Genomic DNA, 20,053 nt, shown 5'->3' on the forward strand with positions numbered 1-20,053 from the left:
TCCCTTTTTGTTGTCTGATTGCTGTTGCAAGGACTTCTAGTACTATGTTGAATAATAATGGCGAGACTGGGCTTCCTTGTCGTGTTCCTGATCTTAAGGGAAAGTCTTCCAGGTTTTCCCCATTGAGAATGATATTTGCTGTAGGCTTTTCATAGATGGTTTTTATGAGATTGTGGAATGTACCCTCTATCCCTACACTCTGAAGTGTTTTTATCAGGAAAGGATGCTTTATTTTGTCAAATGCTTTCTCTGCATCAATTGAGAGGATCATATGGTTCTTAAGTCTTTTCTTTTTGATATGGTCTATTACACTGATCGATTTGTGAATGTTGAACCACCCTTGCATCCCAGGGATGAATCCCTCTTGGTCATGATGGATAATCCTTGTAATGTACTGTTGGATCCTATTAGCTAGGATCTTGTTGAGAATTTTGGCGTCCATATTCATCAGGGAAATCGGTCTATAATTCTCCTTTTTTGATGGGGTCTTTGCCTGGTTTGGGGATCAGGGTAATATTGGCCTCATAGAATGAGTTTGGTAGTTTTCCTTCTGTTTCTATTTTTTGAAACAGCTTCAGGAGAATAGGTACTATGTCTTCTCTGAATGTTTGGTAGAATTCCCCAGGGAATCCATCAGGCCCTGGAGTCTTGTTTTTTGGGAGGTTTTTGATTACTGCTTCCATCTCTTCATAATTAATCAGTTTATTTAAATAATCAATTTCTTCCTGTTTCAGTCTTGGTAGTTTATATGTTTCCAGGAAGGCATCCATTTCTTCCAGGTTGTTTAATTTGTTGGCATAAAGTTGTTGATAAAAGTTTCTAATGATCCTTCCTATTTCATTGGTTTTGGTTGTGATCTCTCCTCTTTCATTCATAATTTTATTAATTTGGGTCCTTTCTCTATTCTTTGAATAAGTCTGGCCAGTGGCTTATCAATCTTATTTATTCCTTCAAAGAAGCAGCTTCTAGTTCTGTTGATCTGCTCTACTGTGCTCCTGGTTTATAATTCATTGATCTCTGCTCTAATCTTGATCACCTGCCTTCTTGTGCGTGTGTTAGGCCTGTTCTTCTGCTCCACCTCCTGCTTCTTGAGGTAAGAATATAAAAACTGCATTTTAGATTTTTCTATTCTTTTGAGTGAGGCTTGGATGGCTATGTATTTTCCCCTTAGGACTGCCTTTGCAGCGTCCCATAGGTTTTGGACCATTGTGTTTTCATTCTTGTTGGTCCCCATAAATTGTTTAAATTGGTTTTTAATTTCCTGGTTTACCCAATCATTCTTGAGTAGGATGGTTCTTAGTTTCCAAGTGTTTGAGTTTCTTCCAAATTTTTCCTTGTGATTGAGTTCCAATTTCAAAGCATTGTGGTCTGAGACTATGTAGGGAATAATCTCTGTGTTTTGGTATCAGTTAAGACCTGTTTTACGATGCAGTATATGGTCTATTCTGGAGAAAGTTCCATCTGCATTCGAAAAGAATGAGTATTCTGTTGTTCTGGGATGTAGTGTTCTGTATATATCTATAAGGTCCATCTGGTCCTGTATGTCATTCAAAGCTCTTGTCTTTGTTGATTTTCTGCTTAGGTGATCTGTCTATTGCTGAGAGTGGAGTGTTGAGGTCCCCTACTATTAACATATTATTATCCATATGTCTCTTTTTTCTGATTAAGAGTTGGCTTGTGTATCTAGCTGCTCCCCTTTTGGGAGCATAGGTATTTATAATTGTCATATCCACTTGTTTGATACACCCTTTAAGAATAATATAGTGTCCTTCTGTATGTCTAACAACAGTCTTTAGTTTAAATCCAATCTGTCCGATATGAGAATTGCTAATTGAGAAAGAAGTCTACTCTATCCATCTTAAGCAGAAAGAGATTTATTAAAGGATTCAGGATGCTTATAGAATCATTGGGAAAACTAAAGAAACAGACTCTGTGCTGAAGTTTTAAGAAAGACAATCAGAGCAGCACTGAAGAGCCAGGCCACCGTGGGAGCTGCTCTCCCTTCTACAACCAGAGGTTTGGTGCTTCAGTTCTCCACCAGCTCCAGAGCCATGGCTAACAGTAGGGGGCTGCGTGATCAGAAAGCAGTCATTAATACCACTCTAGAGACACACTGTGTGGACTACAAGCTGAATCAATGAACTAAAAGCCTCATTCTTGCCTTTTAACCCTTCAAAGCAATTCGCCAAACCCTGAGATCTTTGTCACCGTTATGCTTGCTAGCAGAAGTAGCAAAAATCAGGAGCTCTGCCTTGATATGATATCACTTCTGACTTTGATTGACAGGTCCTAAATCACATCAGGGATTTCAGTCACGAGAGAACCCCAGACATGTAGAGTTTGCTTCCCAGTCTCTGGAATTTAGGGAGGCCCATAGAGGGAAATTGGAATCATTTGTATCCCCCCCCCAAAAAAAATTAGAAAGAACTCACTAGGAAGAGAGAAGTAAAAATGTAGGAAGGAAATAGAGGAAAATAGCAATGACCCAAAGCCCTAAAATTTCATTTTAGAATGCCAATAGCTATGGAATGCAGAATGTGCCATGATATATTTCTATCATTTAACTTAATGTTCTGTCTTTTTAAAAGAATTCAAAGTTGGGGAGCTGGGTGGCACAGTCGGTTGAGCGTCCAAGTCCTGGTTTCCGCTCAGGTTGTGATCTCAGGGTCATGAGACCCTGTACTGGGCTCCGCGCTTAGAGCAGAGTCTACTTAAGATTCTCTCTCTCTCTCTCTCACTCTGCCCTTCCTGTTCATGCGTGCTCTCTCTCTCTGAAATAAATAAATAAATCTTAAAAAAAAAAAGAATTCAAAGTTCCAAAATTACTGGACACATTACTGGATAATAAGTATTAAAACTATAGGGGTGCCTGAGTGGCTCAGTCGGTTAAGCCCCTGCCTTTGGCTCAGGTCATGAACCCGGGGTCCTAGGATTGAGCCCCACATTGGGCTCTCTGCTTGGTGGGGAGCCTGCTTTCCCCTCTCCCTCTGCCTCCCACTCCCCCTGCTTGTGCTCTCTCTCTCTCTCTGTCAAATAAATATTAAAAAAAAAAGGTTATTAAAACTATAAAATCTTATAGTATAGACTACAACTATTGAGCTGTGATTTAAAAGGGAAATTTAATTAGTAGATGCTCAAAATACTCATGCATAGTTGAGGTGCTGTTTAAAAATTTTTTGAAGTAAGCAAATCTTTGTGCAAATAGATACTCTGTAAATTAAGAAATTAGATAAATAAAACTAATCAATTCTGACTTTTTCTCTCTGCAACACTTAATGTTATTTCTGAATATTTTTTATTTCCATTATTTTTGTCTCAGATTCATTTTCTGCTTTATCTCTGAAGATTCAATTCAACAGATTTACTTGAGTACCTTCTTTAGGTGAGACATTTTTTTAAGATTTATTTATTTATTTTAGAGACAGAGAGGGTGTGTGCCTGTGAACGGGTTGGGGGAGGGTTTGAGTGATGGGAGAGAAAGAGGGAGAGAGGGGAGACAAGCAGACTCCCTGCTGAGCATGGAGCTTGATGCGGGGCACAATCTCATGTCCTGAGCCAGAATCAACAGTCAGACTCTTAACTGACTGAACCACCCAATTTTCCCAAGATGAGACATTTTTAAAGATTATGACCTTTACAAATAAGTGCTCAATGATGGTGAGGTTATTAAATAGTAGGTGCTTAAGCATAATAGTACTAAGGGCTTAAGAGTTCTTGAAACTTTTAAGTAAAAAGTGATGGTAATAAAGCAAGCACAAATGGATGCATGTCATTAAGAGCTGCTTTTCCTTATTTGGCCTCTAAGGTGATAAGGACAAACGGTCAAGAGAGGATGACCAAATGAAGTCCCGGAACTCAGCCACCACCCAACACAGAAGCCTTGCTGACTATCTCAGCTTTACCCAACCCAACCCATGGAAAAGCTAGGTTAGAAGTTAACAAATTCCCAAAATGGCTTCTTGTTCGATAATGAAGTAAATTGGAATATTTGCCAGCAGGTTTGGCAGAGGAAAGGAAACTAGCACTTTTGCGAGATCTGATCCAATCTAGCCACAGACTGCTGGGGCCTAGAAGCAATGGCAGATCTGTGTGGCAGTGACAGGCCTTGATGTGGTGTTCTGGGCTAGGTGGTATTTGTGCACAAACCAGAGTGGCCCCTGACATGCAAGGATTAGCATCCATAGCCTTGGCTGAGAATGGCCCTGCAGTCTATGCAAGGCACATAGTGAATGGTGGTGACTGTGTCAGACTAAGAAATTGCCTTAGGCTTGCTACATGCAGCCAAGTGAGAGACCCTGTGCCACCACTGTGTCATATTCTCTGAGACCTCTAATAAACAGTAACTCTTGTAAAGTGTTCATGTTTTTCTTATTTAAAAAAGGTCATCAGTAAGAGAGGAAACTTCAGTGAAGGTTGAAAAAGACTGAAAAAGTAGTTTTGAATTATGTGAGTCCGTTCACAGAAAATTCAACAAAAATGTGATTTGGTAGAAGGCAAAACATGTACAGATATTCTGAATCTTTGTAAACGTGGGAAATTATCAAGGTCTTGGAATGGATCTCATTCATATGTGAGGGTTCTGGCATATTGAGTCTTGTGTACTGACTCAATCTAGAATACTCTTATTTATTCTACTTTGTTTTACTGCAGTGACAGCCCTTGCTAGCATCTTGATTTTCTCAGCCAATATCTGTTGGATAGATAGCTGCTGAGGTTTACGAAAGCCTTAAAATGTGGATTTTACATATACATGCTATGGGATTTTTTTTTTTAAGTGGAAGGTATTTTAAGCCAAATTTAGCCCACATAGATGTGATGGAAAATACTAATATTAAGATGATTAGTAGATAAAATATTCTTTATTTTCCGTTCTGCATCATGTAGTGTTCTTCTCCATACTTTGATAACTGTGATCTTGTAATTTACAGAAAGCTGCAATTCAATACTTAATGAAATATTTCCTATATATTATATACACAAAAAGAATTTGCCATGAAAGACACTTTGAACAGTGTTATTCAAAAGGGAAAGACTGGGGCACCTGGGTGGCACAGTGTTTAAGTGTCTGCCTTTGGCTCGGTGTGATCCCGGCATTCTGGGATCGAGCCCCACATCAGGCTCCTCCACTGGGAGCCTACTTCTTCCTCTCCCACTCCCCCTGCTTGTGTTCCCTCTCTCACTGGCTGTCTCTCTGTCAAATAAATAAATAAAATCTTTTAAAAAGGGGGGGGGAAGACTTTTCTTCCTGCCCAAAATGAAATATTAATTCAGCTATATACTACTGCGACCTTGGAGAGCAGTAGCCAATACATCCTGTCAATTTATTAAAGGTCAGTTTTTTTCCATGTTATGTTTTATTCAAGTATATAAACTTTTTTAGGTCATTCATCACAGTTAGTGACATGTAGACACTTTTTAAATTGCACTGTTTAAAGTATAAGCACAGTGTCAACAGCGGTTTAGGGTGCGGTGTTCTCATTTCTGAAACCTGTGGCCTCCACCCTCAGTCTGTCTTGGCTGCACTGAGGGCAGAGTGCTGGTGGCTGGTCCTTAGCAATGACTTCCACTCACACCAAACCTAGCCACATGGCCAAGCCAGTACTGGAGGGGTTTACCAATGAGGAATTTCCCTGAGGATTGCAGCCTCCTCTGTTCGCCTCCCCAGCCACCCTCTTAACCTATACACCTGGGAAGGAGGGGGAGGTAGGACCCAACCAAGCACAGCATAAATCTGAATGGAGGCCGAAGTCAACTCTCTCTCCTTAGTTAAGTGCTCAAAAGGCATTGCTGTCATTATGGGAATGATGTTGTGATTTAGGTGAGGGTATCAAGGTCATTTGGAATGACTAGTAAGGAAAAGCCTACCCTTTGAGGTAGGACCTGAATGAAGAGGTGGAGCCAGTGGTGAAAAGCTCTGAGAGACACACTTTCTAGTCAAAGACATCAACTATTACAGAGAAAAGGATGAAGTTGGTACATTCAAAGAGCAGGAGAGAAGCTAGTGGGGTTGGGGTTTAGTGAACCCAGGGGCCATTACAGGAGATAAGCAAAAGGGGAAGCAGGTAGCTTCATGCCAGGTATGATGGGGAGACTTTAAGGTTTTAAACATGGGATGGATGTGATCTGATACTTACTTTGAAAAGTTTGCTTTGGCTGCTCTAGAGGAAATGGAATGTGGAGGCACAAGAGTGCAGGAAACAAATGAGGAGGCTGTGTCAGCAATCCAGACAGGTAAGACTGATGGCTGGACCAGAGTGCTAGTGAGGAAGTGTTAAAAAGCTGAAAGGTTGGGATCTGTTTTAAAGATGGAGTGCATGTTACTTGCTGATGATTGGGTTTAGGGTAGTAGAGGGGGAAGGGAATATGACCGTGAGGTTATTGGTTTGGTGGTTGTAAGTTACTGAGGTGGCGGGGACTTGGGAGGTTTAGCAATGGGAGCCTAGAGTTCCAGTATGGCTTTGTTGAGATAGAAGTCTCATTAATCACTGAGCTGGAAAAATCAAATTTGATATGAACCTGCAGTGGAAGAGAGATCAGGACATGAGAGTCAGAGTAAGTAGTTTTCCAGTTCAGGGGGTAGGGAAGAACCACATTACTCAGCCACCAGAGGGTTCTGGCTTCAGCTCTGGCTAGAAGGAATGCCAGTCCTGGTCAGCCATCCATGGTCTTCACCACAGGTAGGAGTTATTTCCTTTATTACAAAAACACTGAAGATAAGTAACATCTAGTTATTAGAAGCAGAAATTAATGAAAGCAACTTCTTTTTAAAACTTTTTTATTTTAATTCCACTGTAGTTAATGTACTTGTTTGTTTCAGGTGTACAGTAGCATGATTTAACAATTTCACATCTTACACAGTGCTCATCAAGATAAGTATACTCTTCATCTGTTTTTTCCCACCCCCACCTCCTCTCTGGTAACTATCAGTTTGTTCTCTATAGTTAAGAGTCTGTTTTTTGGTTTGTCTCTCTTTTTTTTCCTTTGTTCATTTAATGAAAGCCACTTTTTAAAATTAAAGGGTTTTTCTCCCTTAATGTAATAGGTAAACCAGTGGAACAGAAAAGACAGTCCCAATTATAGAAATTTTGTAAATAATACACATATTTCAGAAAAGTGGGAAAAAATTAACCATTTCAGTAAATGGTGCAAGGACAACAGATGAGCCATCTGGAAAAAAAAAAAAATTGGATCTCAACACCTTATCCCACACCAGGATAAATTCCAGATGGATCAAAGATTTAAACATAAAAGCTAAAACAATTCTAGAGGAAATCATGGGAGAATTATCTTGAAGTAAAAGTTTTTACTACCCCCATAGAGAGGACTTTACTAGTATGCATATATAAATATGGGGGGCTGTGAATGTGTGCAGGTGTGTAAATTGTAAGTGCATTAACTCTTTGACCAGCACTTCCACCTCTTGGAATTTATCCTACAGGTACACTTACATACATATGAAGTACAGGGTTATTCTCTGAGTCATTGTTGGGGATAGCAAGCGTGGAAACAGCCTAAATGCTCAGCATTAGAGGATTAAAACTAAATTACAGTACATCCATATTATAGAATGCCATAGAGCTATCTATGCAGCTACAAAAAAGAAGAATGAGGAAGCATTCTATGAACTTATATAGAAAAATTTATGACATTGGGTCACCTGGGTGGCTCAGTCGGTTAAATATCCAACTCTTGATTTCGGCTCAGGTCATAATCTTGGAGTTGTGGGATTGAGCCCCACATTGGGCTCTGTGCTGGGTGTGGAGCCTGCTTGGGATTCTCTCTGTCCCTCTGACCCTTACCCCTCCCTAAAAAAAAAAAAAAGAAAGAAAAATTTATGACATTGGTTAAATACAAAAAGCAAGGAGCAGATTTGAAATGTGCTATTTTCTTTGGAGAATATACATTGGTTGGGGAGGGGGAGAGAGGGAAATAGAGGGGGAGAGGGCGATAAGGAAAGAGAGAGAAAAACTGTGGAAGGATATGTAAAATACAAATTACAGTGAATATCTATGTAAACATGGGAATTTGGAGAATGGAGGACAAGAATGGGAGGGAAACTTTCTGTCATATATTCCTGTAGCACTTTAAAATTTTGAATTATATATATTATTTAGAAAAATTTTAGAACTCTTTATACACAGTTATTGCTAATGGAATTTTTAAGCATTACAACTACTTTGGAGAGCAGTACATAACATATAGCAATAAAGATATACTCTTTGACCCAGTAATCCCTAGAAATTTAATTGATGAAAACCAAACAAAAACATTCATACACACACACACACACGCACACACACACGCACACACACACTGTTCTTCATGGTAGCAGCGCCTTATAATGGGGGTGGGGAGAAGCAACCTAAATGTCCAGTATAAGGAGAATTATTTAATCATAACATGCTACATGATAGAATATTAATCTACTGTATAATGTAACTAAGAAGACCATGAGGAAATGTTCATTCGCCAGATATTTATTATGTGTCACACATTGTCCTGGGTGTTAGGGATACAACAAAAAATAAGACCAAAAAAAAAAAAAACCCACAAAACTCTGTGCTGGGGTGCCTGGGTGGCTCAGTCGCTTAAGCGTCTGCCTTCAGCTCAGCTCATGATCCCAGGGTCCCAGGATCCAGCTTTATGTCATGCTCTCTGCTGGGTGGGGAGCCTGCTTCTCCTTCTCCCTCTGCCTTCTGCTCTGCCTGCTTGTGTGCTCTCTCTTTCCCTTTGTCAAATAAATAAAATCTTTTAAAACACACACACACACAATCTTTGTGCTAATGGAATTAATGGGACTTACAAATTGGGAAAGACTGGCAGCAAAGAGATGCAATATAAGAAAGTAACAGTGGTTATGGCTTTAAATAAAGTTGGATAAGGGGATAGTGAATGTTGAGTGGTTACTCTTTTTACCTAAGGATCAAGGAAAGCCTCACTGGGAGAAGGTAATATTAGAGAAAAATTCCGAAGGAGGTGAGAGAACAAACCATGCAGGTGTCTGGGGGAAGAGTGTCCCAGGCAGAGAGCGTGAGTGGAAAAGTTGCAAAGCAGGGGCATGCTTGACTTGTTTACAAAACAGCAGAGAGGCCAGTGTGGGTTTTCATACATTGTAAATGAAGATAGAAGGAATAGGGTCAGGGTTCTGGTCATGAGAAAATCTAGAACTTTGTTCTAGTTTTCTACAGCAAATTCTTCGGATTTTTCTCTACATGTGATACGTGTCATACACTAGAAGTTTCTGAACAGAAGAGAAAGTAACTGTAAATGCCTGTGTGAAAAGCAAGAAGTCTAACTCATCTGTTTAGACAAACTAATGGATAAAAAGATGGTGTACATTTGGAAATAGCTGAGAAGTGTAAAAGGCAGGACTCCATGAATAATTGGTTGTGGAAGGTGGAGGAAAAGGAAGAATCTAGAAGGATTCTAAGGTTTGGGCAACAAAATAAATGGTATCATTTAATGAGATGAGAAATTTAGGAGGGTGAACAGATTTGGAGAAAACTAGAAAAATTACTTTTAGTTTTGGATGTGCTGACTGTGAGGTACCTGTGAGTTAACAAAATGTAGAAAAGGGGAAAACTGAAATGAACCCCATGGTGGTGTCAACTCATAGTTTTCTAAGTAAGTGAATGGATGAATAAACAGAAGTAAATGTGTATTACTGTGTGTGTGTGTGTGTGTGTGTGTGTGTGTGTGTGTACACTCCCTAGCTCTGTCTACTAAGAGGTCCTGAGGCAGTGATAACTCTGGTAGCAATGAGCAATTTAGCACCCAAATATTAGTTTTTAAATATCTGAAAGAAACCAGGGCTCCTTGATGAAATCGCTGATTTCAGGTTTGGATGAGATAAAATATAAGATGAGCTTTGAACATTTCATTATGTCAGAAAGTAAGAAAATTCTTAGAGAATGATGGAGACATCAAAAGGACACAGGAGCTAGCTTGCAAGGGGTTGCCACTAGCAAAATCTGGGACAATTTGAACATCAAAATAAATAATAGTTATGGATTGTAGCTCATAGTATAAGAATCCATGAGTCCACACTCATGTATAAAAATGAATGAATTAAAAATTTGATAAGGAATAGGATATTTACATAGTTTGAAAGTATCTCCCACACAGTATTTTTTAATTTCAGAAGGAAATACCTGAGAAGCCTGGCAGACATCACCTTAATCAAGTAGTGAGTGAACACTGTTAGTAATGAGACAAATTGAAATAGTGTGCCAACTATTTAGAAGAATATAGCATCAGTTTTGTGTTATTCTTACCAGTGATAGATAGGCTGGATCTCATCATGACAAAACATCAGACAAACCCAAATTGAAGGATTGTGCACTACAAAATTACTGGCCTGTATCCTTCAAAAATGTTAAGGTCGTGAAAGTCAAAGAAAGACTGAGAAACGCTTCCAGGTTGTAGAGGATTAAAGAGACATGACAACTTAATGCAATACGTGATTCTGAGTTATCTCCTTTTGCTACAAAGGACATGACTGGAACAATGGGTGAAGTATGAGTGGGGTCTGAGAATTACGTGTTTGTTTCCTCCCATTGATGGTTGTATAGCAGTTATGTAAGAGAAAGTCCTTGTTTGTACAAACTTATTCCCAAATGATTTTTTTTGGGGGGGGACATGCTTTGTACTGTATTTAGAACTTTTAGTAAATTTGAGATTGTTTTCAAAAACTTCTAAATTATCACAAGCGAATAAGAAGTGAATAAATGCAAATAAGCTAAGTCCAGGGCGCCTGGATGGCACAGCGGTTAAGCGTCTGCCTTCAGCTCAGGGCATGATCCCAGCGATCTGGGACCGAGCCCCACCTCAGGCTCTTCCGCTATGAGCCTGCTTCTTCCTCTCCCACTCCCCCTGCTTTGTGTTCCCTCTCTCGCTGGCTGTCTCTCTCTCTGTCGAATAAATAAATAAAATCTTTAAAAAAAAAATAAGCTAAGTCCATACTTTCTAGAAGGTTGGCAGGAAGAGGGCAAAGCAGGCTACCCGCTGAAAGGAGACTGCTCTGAGCTTCATGTGAAAGCTGGTGTTTGGAGAGTGAGCAGATGTAGGATAGACAGTAGTCATTGCAAAACAAAGACCTGTAGGCAGTGGGTGTCCTGGGTGCCAGGTTAGGTGGGAAGTTGAGGATGGGTAAGAAGCTCAGTGGAATGTCAGCTGGTGTGGCATGTAGTCCTATGTACTGAGGTAGGTGGGCTGGAAATGGAACAAATTCATACATGAGAAGCTTCCTTCTCTCTGAGAAATAGAGTTGTCTTCTAAAAATGACCCCTTGTCTGTTCTCAATACAGTAAACTGAATATGGTTTAGTCTTTGGAATTGAAATTATTATAAAATATCGTAAAGCAATTTAATATTTTTCTCAGTGATATTGTTTCTAGAACAGGTATTCTTAGGGTTACAGAAGAATTTAGAAAATCACCATTGATATTTCAGAAAAAACCCAGTAAGCCTTATACGTTTGCCTTTTGCCTAGGTAATGTGTGTCTTATCTGGTAGAGTCAGAGGAGATAGAATATGTACCCGTACTTCATAAACATGGGTGATTTATAAGCCATTGCATTAGGTGGGACTGGTTTCTAGGCCAGTCAGCCTAGAGTGTGAAACCCTGATTCAGAAGCAGATCATCCAGGAATGATTAAACACTGTTCCCTGTTGTTTCAATAGGCCCAATACAGTAGTGCTGTTTACTCTCAGGTTCATATATGCTAGACTGGCGCCCACACTGGGAGTATAGAACCCTGAAGCTTATTCTCATTTCTCCTAAGAGTGCACATAACTGGTGCCATTTTAGATGCAATGGAGAGTTCTTATTCATTTCATGCAGTGCTACCTCAGAGTTTTAGGGTTCAATTCCCTTGCAGAACCCTGGTTGAGAAAAGCTGTGATGACTCTTGCTTTGGCTGACATACTATTTGGTGATCCAGAGGAATCAATGGAATACTATAACTTACCTATGGCACTACGAAAACTATGCCCCTTGCGTGGTTCCTTGTTCCTTACTCTATTCTCAGTCATGACCTTTGTGTCTAGGTTTCAGTGCTGAGTAGACATGGAAAAGTGAGAATACCAAGTGACCCCTCATTTGAGAGTGAGTTGGAGAATAAATTGAGAGAAAACAAAACCACAATCTGCCCAGGGCTGCTGAGTTAATTTGGCACATTTTGAGTAATAAACTTTCTTACCTATTATTCCTCCCTCCCTCCTTTGCTGCATTTATTTTGTTCTAACTTAGTATTTCACTGGAATACTAACACTTCCTTTCCCATACCTATACTTTAGAACAATGTAGAAGTCTCCTTATGAATTACCTGAAGAAAGCATTTTAAGTACCTGAGAGTAGGAACTACGTCTCATACCTTCTATCCCCAAAAAGCCTGAAAAAATACTTGTTGATTAATTCAACTTGGTATACCAAGCATATGGGGATCATCTGTAAAGCTCTGAGCTAAGAGTTGTGTTGGGCACATGGGGAATAAGCAATACAATCCCTGCCCTTGAGAAACTTCGAGGCATCTTTTCATATGTCTGTTGGCCATCTGTTTGTCTTCTTTGGGGAAATGTCTGCTCATGTCTTCTGCCCATTTTTTAATTGGATTATTTGGGTTTTGAGTGTTGAGTTGTATTAGGTCTTTATATATTTTGGATACTAACCCTTTACTGGGTATGTCATTTGCAAATATCTTCTCCCGTTCTGTAGGTTGCCTTTTATTTAGTTTTGTTGATTGTTTCCTTCACTGTGCAGAAGCTTTTTATTTTGATGTAGTCCCAATAGTTTATTTTTGCTTTTATTTACCTTGCTTCAGTAGACTTATCTAGAATAATGTTACTACAGCTGATGTCAGAGAAATTACTGCCTGTGTTCTCTTTTAGGATGTTTTTGGTTTCAGGTCTCACACTTAGGTCTTTAATCCATTTGGAGATTATTTTTATGGATGATATAAGAAAGGGGTCTAGTTTAATTCTTTTGCATGTAACTGTCTAGTTTTCCCAACACCATTTGTTGAAGAGACTTCTTCCCACTGTATATTCTTTACCCCTTTGTCAAAGATTAATTGACCATATAATTGTGGATTAATTTCTTTATCATAGGGAAATGCAACTTAAAACTACAATGAAATATCACTTTAGACCTGTCAGAATGGCTAAAATCAAAAACCCAAAAACAATGAGTGTGGGTGAGGATGCGGGGGAAAAGAACACTTGTGCACTGTTGGTGGGAATGCAGACTGGTGTGACCATTGTAGAAAACAGTATAAAGTTTCTTCAGTAAGTTAAAAATAGAACTACCCTGTGATCCAGCAATCGCACTACTGGGTATTTACCCAAAAAATACAAAAACACTTACTCAAAGGGATACATGCACCCCTATGTTTTTAGCAACATTATTTCAATAGTGAGATTATGAAAACAGCCCAAGTGTCCATCAATAGATGAATGGATAAAGAAGAGGGGGTGTATATATATATATAACATAGAATATTATTCAACCATAAAAAAGAATGAAATTTCAGGGTGCCTGGGTGGCTCAGTTGGTTAGGTGTCCGTCTTGGGCTCAGGTCATAATCTCAGGATGCTGGGATTGAGCCCTGCATGAGGCTCCTTGCTCTGCAGGAGCCCTCTCCCTCTGACTGCTGCTCCCCCTGCTTGTGCTCGCTTCTCTTGCTCTCTCTCTCTCACTCTATCCATCAAATAAATTAAAAAAAAATTTTTTTTTAAAGAATGAAATCTTTCCATTTGCAACGACATGGGTGGAGCTCAAGAGTATCATGCTAAGCAGGAAACAAACTGAGGGCTTCAGAGGGGAGGGGGGTGGGGGAATGGGATAGGCTGGTGATGGGTAGTAAGGAGGGCACGTATTGCATGGTGCACTGGATGATATACGCAACTAATGAATCATCGAACTTTACACCAAAAACCAGGAATGAACTGTATGGTGACTAACATAATATAATAAAAATATTATTATTAAAAAAATGCCATATTATAAAACAATTAAATTGTATTTTCCCATTAAAAAAAAGTATTATGCTAAGCAAAATAAGGCAGAGAAAGAAAAATACTATATAATTTCACTCATACAGAATTTAAGAAACAAAGCAAGTGAGCAAAGGAAAGAAAAAAAGAGAGAAACCAAGAAACAGGCTCTTAACTATAGAGAACAAACTGATGGTTACCAGAAGGGAGGTGGGGGGGAGTGAATTAGATGATGGAGATTAAGAGTACACTTATCATGATGAACCCTGAGTGATGTATAGAATTACTGAATCACTATATTGTATACCTGAAACTAATACAACATTGTATTTTAACTATACTGGAATTAAAAATTAAAAACTTAGGGGCGCCTGGGTGGCACAGCGGTTAAGCGTCTGCCTTCAGCTCAGGGCGTGATCCCGGAGTTATGGGATCGAGCCCCACATCAGGCTCCTCCGCTATGGGCCTGCTTCCCTCTCCCACTCCCCCTGCTTGTGTTCCCTCTCTCGCTGACTGTCTCTATCTCTGTTAAATAAATAAATAAAATCTTTAAAAAAAAAAAAATTAAAAACTTAATGGAAAAAAGGGAAAATAAAGAAACTTCCAGACAAAAAGTAGAGAAAAAAGATCTATTAAGTATCTTTTAAAAAGAGTAGAATGTGGTAAGAACTAAAATAAAGGCAAAAAAAAAACACCCCACTGTGATTACAAAGAAAAAGGAAGAATTGTTTTCACTATTGGAATGAGAGACATCTCCATGGAATTAGAATTTGATTTTGAAAATGAACATACTTAGACGAGTAGAAGTGAAAAGGAATATCAGATTATTTTAGAGGGACTAATGGGAGCCAAGACTCAGATGGGGAAATGGTTGTAGGAACTTGATCTTCTTAGACTTACACACGTGTTGAGACATGTAGAAGTCATTAGGATACCTTTGAAGGTCCGTGATTAGTTCAGTGACATGATTAACTCTATCCCTTAAGGAGGGGTTAGAAAAAAAGGAAGAATGAGCTTAGGAAGCTTTGTTGGGCAACAAAGTCACAAGCAAAACAAGATAATGATAACAGGAATGAGAAGGAAGAATGATATTAAAAAGATAAATATGAAGGTAAAATGGATAAGCTGTAGCAACTGGATGTGAAAAAAGGAAGTAAAGAGTGCTCTCAGGTTTTGAAACAGTGACTGAGAATGGTAGGGGCCACTTTACACAAAGAGGTAATGTGTAGGAGCAAGAACAAGTTTGGATCAGAAGGCATAGAGCTTTGGGAGTCCTCTGAATGATGATGGTAAAGTAATGGAACTGGATGAAATAAGATAATGGCCAGTGACATTTGCTCTGTATTGATTGGACCTAAATAAATACAGCAGCAATTTTAATCTGTGTTCTTTAGGGAGTATAGATACATTTGTACAACTCTTTGCCAATGATAGACTCTAAAACTCTGATTAAATCCTCTGTTCGGCAGGGTTGAAACTTTTCTTTTTCCCTTACCTTCCCTCCCTTCCCCTTCCTACATGCAAAAGAATTTAGTTGACCCTTTCCTCACACCATACAGAAGAATAAACTCAAAATGGACCATTGACCTAAACATAAGAACGAGAAACTATAAAACTCTCAGAAAACATAGAAATATAGCTTCATAACCTTCTATATTAGGCAGTGGTTTCTTACATATGACACCAAAAGCATACACAACAAAAGAAAAATTCATAAATGGGATTTCATCAAAATTAAAAACTTCTGTGCTTCAAAGGACATCACCAAGAAAATAAAAAGACAACCCAGGCGATGGGAGAAATTTTTTGCAAATCACATATGTGATAGGAGACTTGTATCCAGAATATATATGAAGAGCTAATACAACTCAACATAAAAAGATAACCCGAATAAAAACTGGTCAAAGGATTTGAATAGACATTTCTCCAAAGATATACAGATGTCCAAGAAGTACATGATGACCAATATCATTAGTCATTAGGGAAATGCAAACCACATCCCACAGTGGGATACTACTTCACACCCACTAGTATGACTATAATAAAAATGGCAGACAATAATATCAGTGAGGAGTAGAGAAATTGGAACCCTCATCCTCAGCTAGTGGGGTGTGAAATGGTGCAGCCACCTTGTAAAACAGTTTGGCAGTTCCTCAAAAATCAAATATAGAGGACAAGGGAGGAACAGTACTTAACAAATCAGTTCTGTGTAGTATATCATTTAACTAATGGGTCATTTGTGGTGCTTTTCTGAAGTGTCATGTGATTGTTGAGGGTCTGGGTGCAGGGTGGAACCATGACAAAATGGATCCAGTTGGAGCCCCCATTAATTTGATCGTTCCATTCTTTGTCCATCCTTCTTTGCTTTGCTTTCTCATTCTTACACCTCGCAACCCTAGAGACACTGCCACATACACCACAAAAGCAAACATCCCCCAATGACCTTAGTCCCACTGCTCCAGTCACTCACAGGTGGGAATTCAGGCAAATGTCCACAGAGGTCGCAGATAACATACATATAGTTCTATTCTACCCCATATATTACCCGATCATATCCTAAGGAAGACATTTTCTCTTAGAGATTTTCATTTTAGTATATTTTTTAAAAAATCTTCTATTAATCTGCCTACATCTTTTTCTTGGGTAAGGACAACACAGGATTGGCCCTTTTGTGTCTATGATGTTGTTCACAACTTTTCTTAATAAGCCTAGTACAATCTTAAGGACAGGGTTGCTGTGTGTTGAGGGTCAAACAGTAGCTCTTAGCCTTGCCTATCTTAGGTACTTATGTTGTGCATTTTTTATTGGTGTACCATGTTTTATTTGTCCCTGATATCTTTGGAGTTTTTCTGAGAAATGGTTCAGTAATGTAGCATCAACTTACTAAAATACATTTTAAGCCTTTTAAAAAAAAAGTTGAATTACTATATGACCTAACAGTTCCACTCCTAGGTATGTAGCCATGAGAATTGAAAACATTATCCACATAACTTCTACACAGATGTTCCTAGCACCATTATTTCATAAATGGAAAACAGTGGAAATAACCCCAAAATGGAATATTCACCAATAAAAATGAATGATGTACAATGTGAATGAACCTTGAAATCATTATGCTAAGTGAATGAAGCCAGACACAAAAGGCCACATATTGCATGATTCCATTCAAGTGAAGTATCCAAAATAGGCAAATCCATAGAGACAGAAAGTAGATTAGTTGTCTCCAGGTACTTGGGGGAAAGGAAGATGAGGGGGTTACTTTAATAGAGTGAGATTTCCTTCTGGGGTGATGAAAATATTCTGGAATAAGTGTGTTGATGGTTGCAAAACATTGTGAATGTACTTAATGCCACTGAATTTCACCTCAAAATGGTTAGAATGGTAAATAGTATGTATTTTGCCACTCACTACTTTTCTTAATGGGGTGAATTTTGTGTATTTTGCCACTTACTGTTTTTATTAACTGGGTGAATTTTATGGCGTGTAAATTATGTCTCAAAGCTGCTAAAAAATAAAAGGCACAGTAGCTTGGGTTAATCACCCAGAAACTGTGATGAGGAGAAAAATCCAGCCCCAAAGATCATATACTAGATGATTCTGTTTTTATAACAGTTTGAAATGGCAGAATTTTGGGAATGAAGGACAGATTAATAGCATCAGATGTTGGGGAGATGGTGGGAAGTGGGTTATAAAAAAATAAATTAAATATACATTTTTATATAAATATACATTTATATAAATATATAAATTTAATCATGTACTTATCTATAGTATCTCCTCTAAGTAAAAAAAAAAAAAGTTTGTTAAACTTTTATGTTAAAAATAAAAAGAGTAGTGGTGCCTGGCTGGGGGAAAAAAAAAGACAGCCTAAGGGATTCTTGTAGTGATGAAACTGTTCACTTTTTTGACTGTGGTGCTGAATATGGGATCCTGCACAGGCAGTAAAACTTTATAGCACTGAATACACACATGAACACATGCACACTAGCACAAGTAAGATTTGTGAGATCTGAATAAGCTTGGTGGATCGTATCAATGTCAGTATCCTAGTTGTGATATTGTACCATTATCTGCTAATATAATAGTACACTAGTGGGGGAAACTGAGCAAAGTGTGCATACGAGCTCTATAGCATATCTTACAATTACATGTGAATCCACAATTACCTCCATAAAAATTTCAGTTAATAAAAATGTGTAAGAATAACTATATATCTTTGAAAATTTGTTCTGTGGGCAAACTTCTATTAACATATAAAATGTACTCTTCTTACTCTTGTCTTGGCCCGGTTATAGTCTTATTTCCACGAGCAATACCCAAAATCAAAGTTCAGAATGGACCGAACTTACAGCAGGTTTTGTTTTGGTTTGACTTGGTATGATTCAGTAATGCAATATTTTCCAAAAATAAATAGGATGCCTGAGTGAAGAAAAGGCTTTTCTCAGGCTCTTTTGGCATCTTTTAGTTAAGTTCACTTTTAGCAAAGAAAGATTTGTTATTCCTTCCTGTTCACTGATACTATAAAGTTAATATGTCACACTTTTATTTTATCAAAGAGAAAATATGATTTTTCAAAATGAATAAAAACCACATTTCTGTGCAGTAGAAATCATCCTGTTAACATCTACTCATGTTACAAAGATAAACAACAGGATTAACTGTTTACTTTAGGAGTGCAGTCTGGTTGTTTTTCAGGAGAAGAACACAATGTCCTGCTGTATCTGGTTTCCCGTCTGCCGAGCGGGTTGGTGGAGCTGGGGAAAGGCCCTCCACCCACTCAGCCCTCTGCTGTCTCTCTCTCCTGCTTTTCTTCCTCTTCCCTCCCTCTTTCCTGTGACTCTTCCTTCCCCCTGTTCATATCCAAATTCTCTTCCCTTCTCCCCCTTCTATCTCCCCCTTTCCTTTCTCTTGCTTTCCCCCCCCTCACTTTGTCCTCAAATTTCTTCCATTCCTTCCTTAAAATGGAGGCTTCGTAAGAAATTATAATGTGGAGAGAAAGAACCTTGTTGATCTTTAGAGGCTGCTTAAGTTGACACTGACCTAGAAGAAAGAGGCCGGACTGACTCTGATTCCGGGAATTCTTGGTGGACTGCTAAGAACTGCTCCCATAACCCGGGTAAACATCCCACATGTTCACGTAATCTCCCCTCTCAGTGTACACGCACACGCGCGCACACACACACACAGGCACGCACTGTTTCTTTTTCTTCTCTTGTGTTTCTGTGAAACTGAGCCAGTGAGTGAAAGGAAGGGGGAAATTGAATATTTTTCAAATGTTGAAAAAAAAGTTGAAACTTCAAAGAGGAATTAAATTAGAGTCTCACTGAAACTCCCCCTACAGATCAACAGTTTTGTTTTCCTTATTCCTTGTGCTTTGTTCTCATTTTTGCAGATTAAGAATATATGAATTTTTTAGAATTCTTAAATTAATTCTTTAATTAGCATGATCTGCCATTAAGCTGGTAAGAGAAAGAAAAAAACATTCTTAAAGACAAATATTAACTCCATAATGGACTTTTTATACTTCCAACATGATATGAATGTGATTGAACAGTGAACCTCTTATCTGTATTATTTTATGCTGCTGGGAATGTACTGTGGAATGTAGTTTCATTTGGCACCAGTTTTAGTCAGTTCTTCCAACATGGTCTGGGCCTCACCCTCATGGCTCAGAAACTCACGGAATCAAAGTCCTCCTGAATGACTCCTCATGGCTGAAACAGGAGATTGTTGAACTACTTTTTGACTGCTATCTTATTTTCCCCCCACTGGGAGGGGTGGGGTGTCTCTGGCTGGGAGCAGGGGCTAGCCTGAAGACCCTCAGCATTTTCACGATTGTTTCTTGCTTCACCCAGAAAGTGGGTTATAAAAAAATAAATTAAATATACATTTTTATATAAATATACATTTATATAAATATATAAATTTAATCATGTACTTATCTATAGTATCTCCTCTAAGTAAAAAAAAAAAAAGTTTGTTAAACTTTTATGTTAAAAATAAAAAGAGTAGTGGTGCCTGGCTGGGGGAAAAAAAAAGACAGCCTAAGGGATTCTTGTAG

The 20,053-nt window shown here is 38.6% G+C and overlaps 1 protein-coding gene across 12 annotated transcripts in view; it reads left to right on the forward strand.

Annotated features, from left to right (window-relative positions):
* SPIDR (scaffold protein involved in DNA repair) overlaps window positions 1-20,053 on the forward strand; it is a 502,027-nt gene that overhangs the window by 380,900 nt on the left and 101,074 nt on the right. For 11 of the 12 annotated variants that reach the window (XR_004622658.1, XM_034650137.1, XM_034650132.1 and 8 more), the window contains one exon: window positions 3,320-3,382. The exons of the other annotated variant lie outside the window; for it this stretch is intronic. Coding sequence is in view for 10 of the 11 variants with exons in the window: in XM_034650137.1 (XP_034506028.1) it covers window positions 3,320-3,382 (63 nt within the window). In the remaining variant the exon portion in view is untranslated. The remainder of the gene's footprint in view (window positions 1-3,319; window positions 3,383-20,053) is intronic. 12 annotated transcript variants of the gene reach the window in all.

This window comes from Ailuropoda melanoleuca, unplaced genomic scaffold, assembly GCF_002007445.2.
Source record: "Ailuropoda melanoleuca isolate Jingjing unplaced genomic scaffold, ASM200744v2 unplaced-scaffold11384, whole genome shotgun sequence".
Classification (NCBI taxonomy): domain Eukaryota; kingdom Metazoa; phylum Chordata; class Mammalia; order Carnivora; family Ursidae; genus Ailuropoda; species Ailuropoda melanoleuca.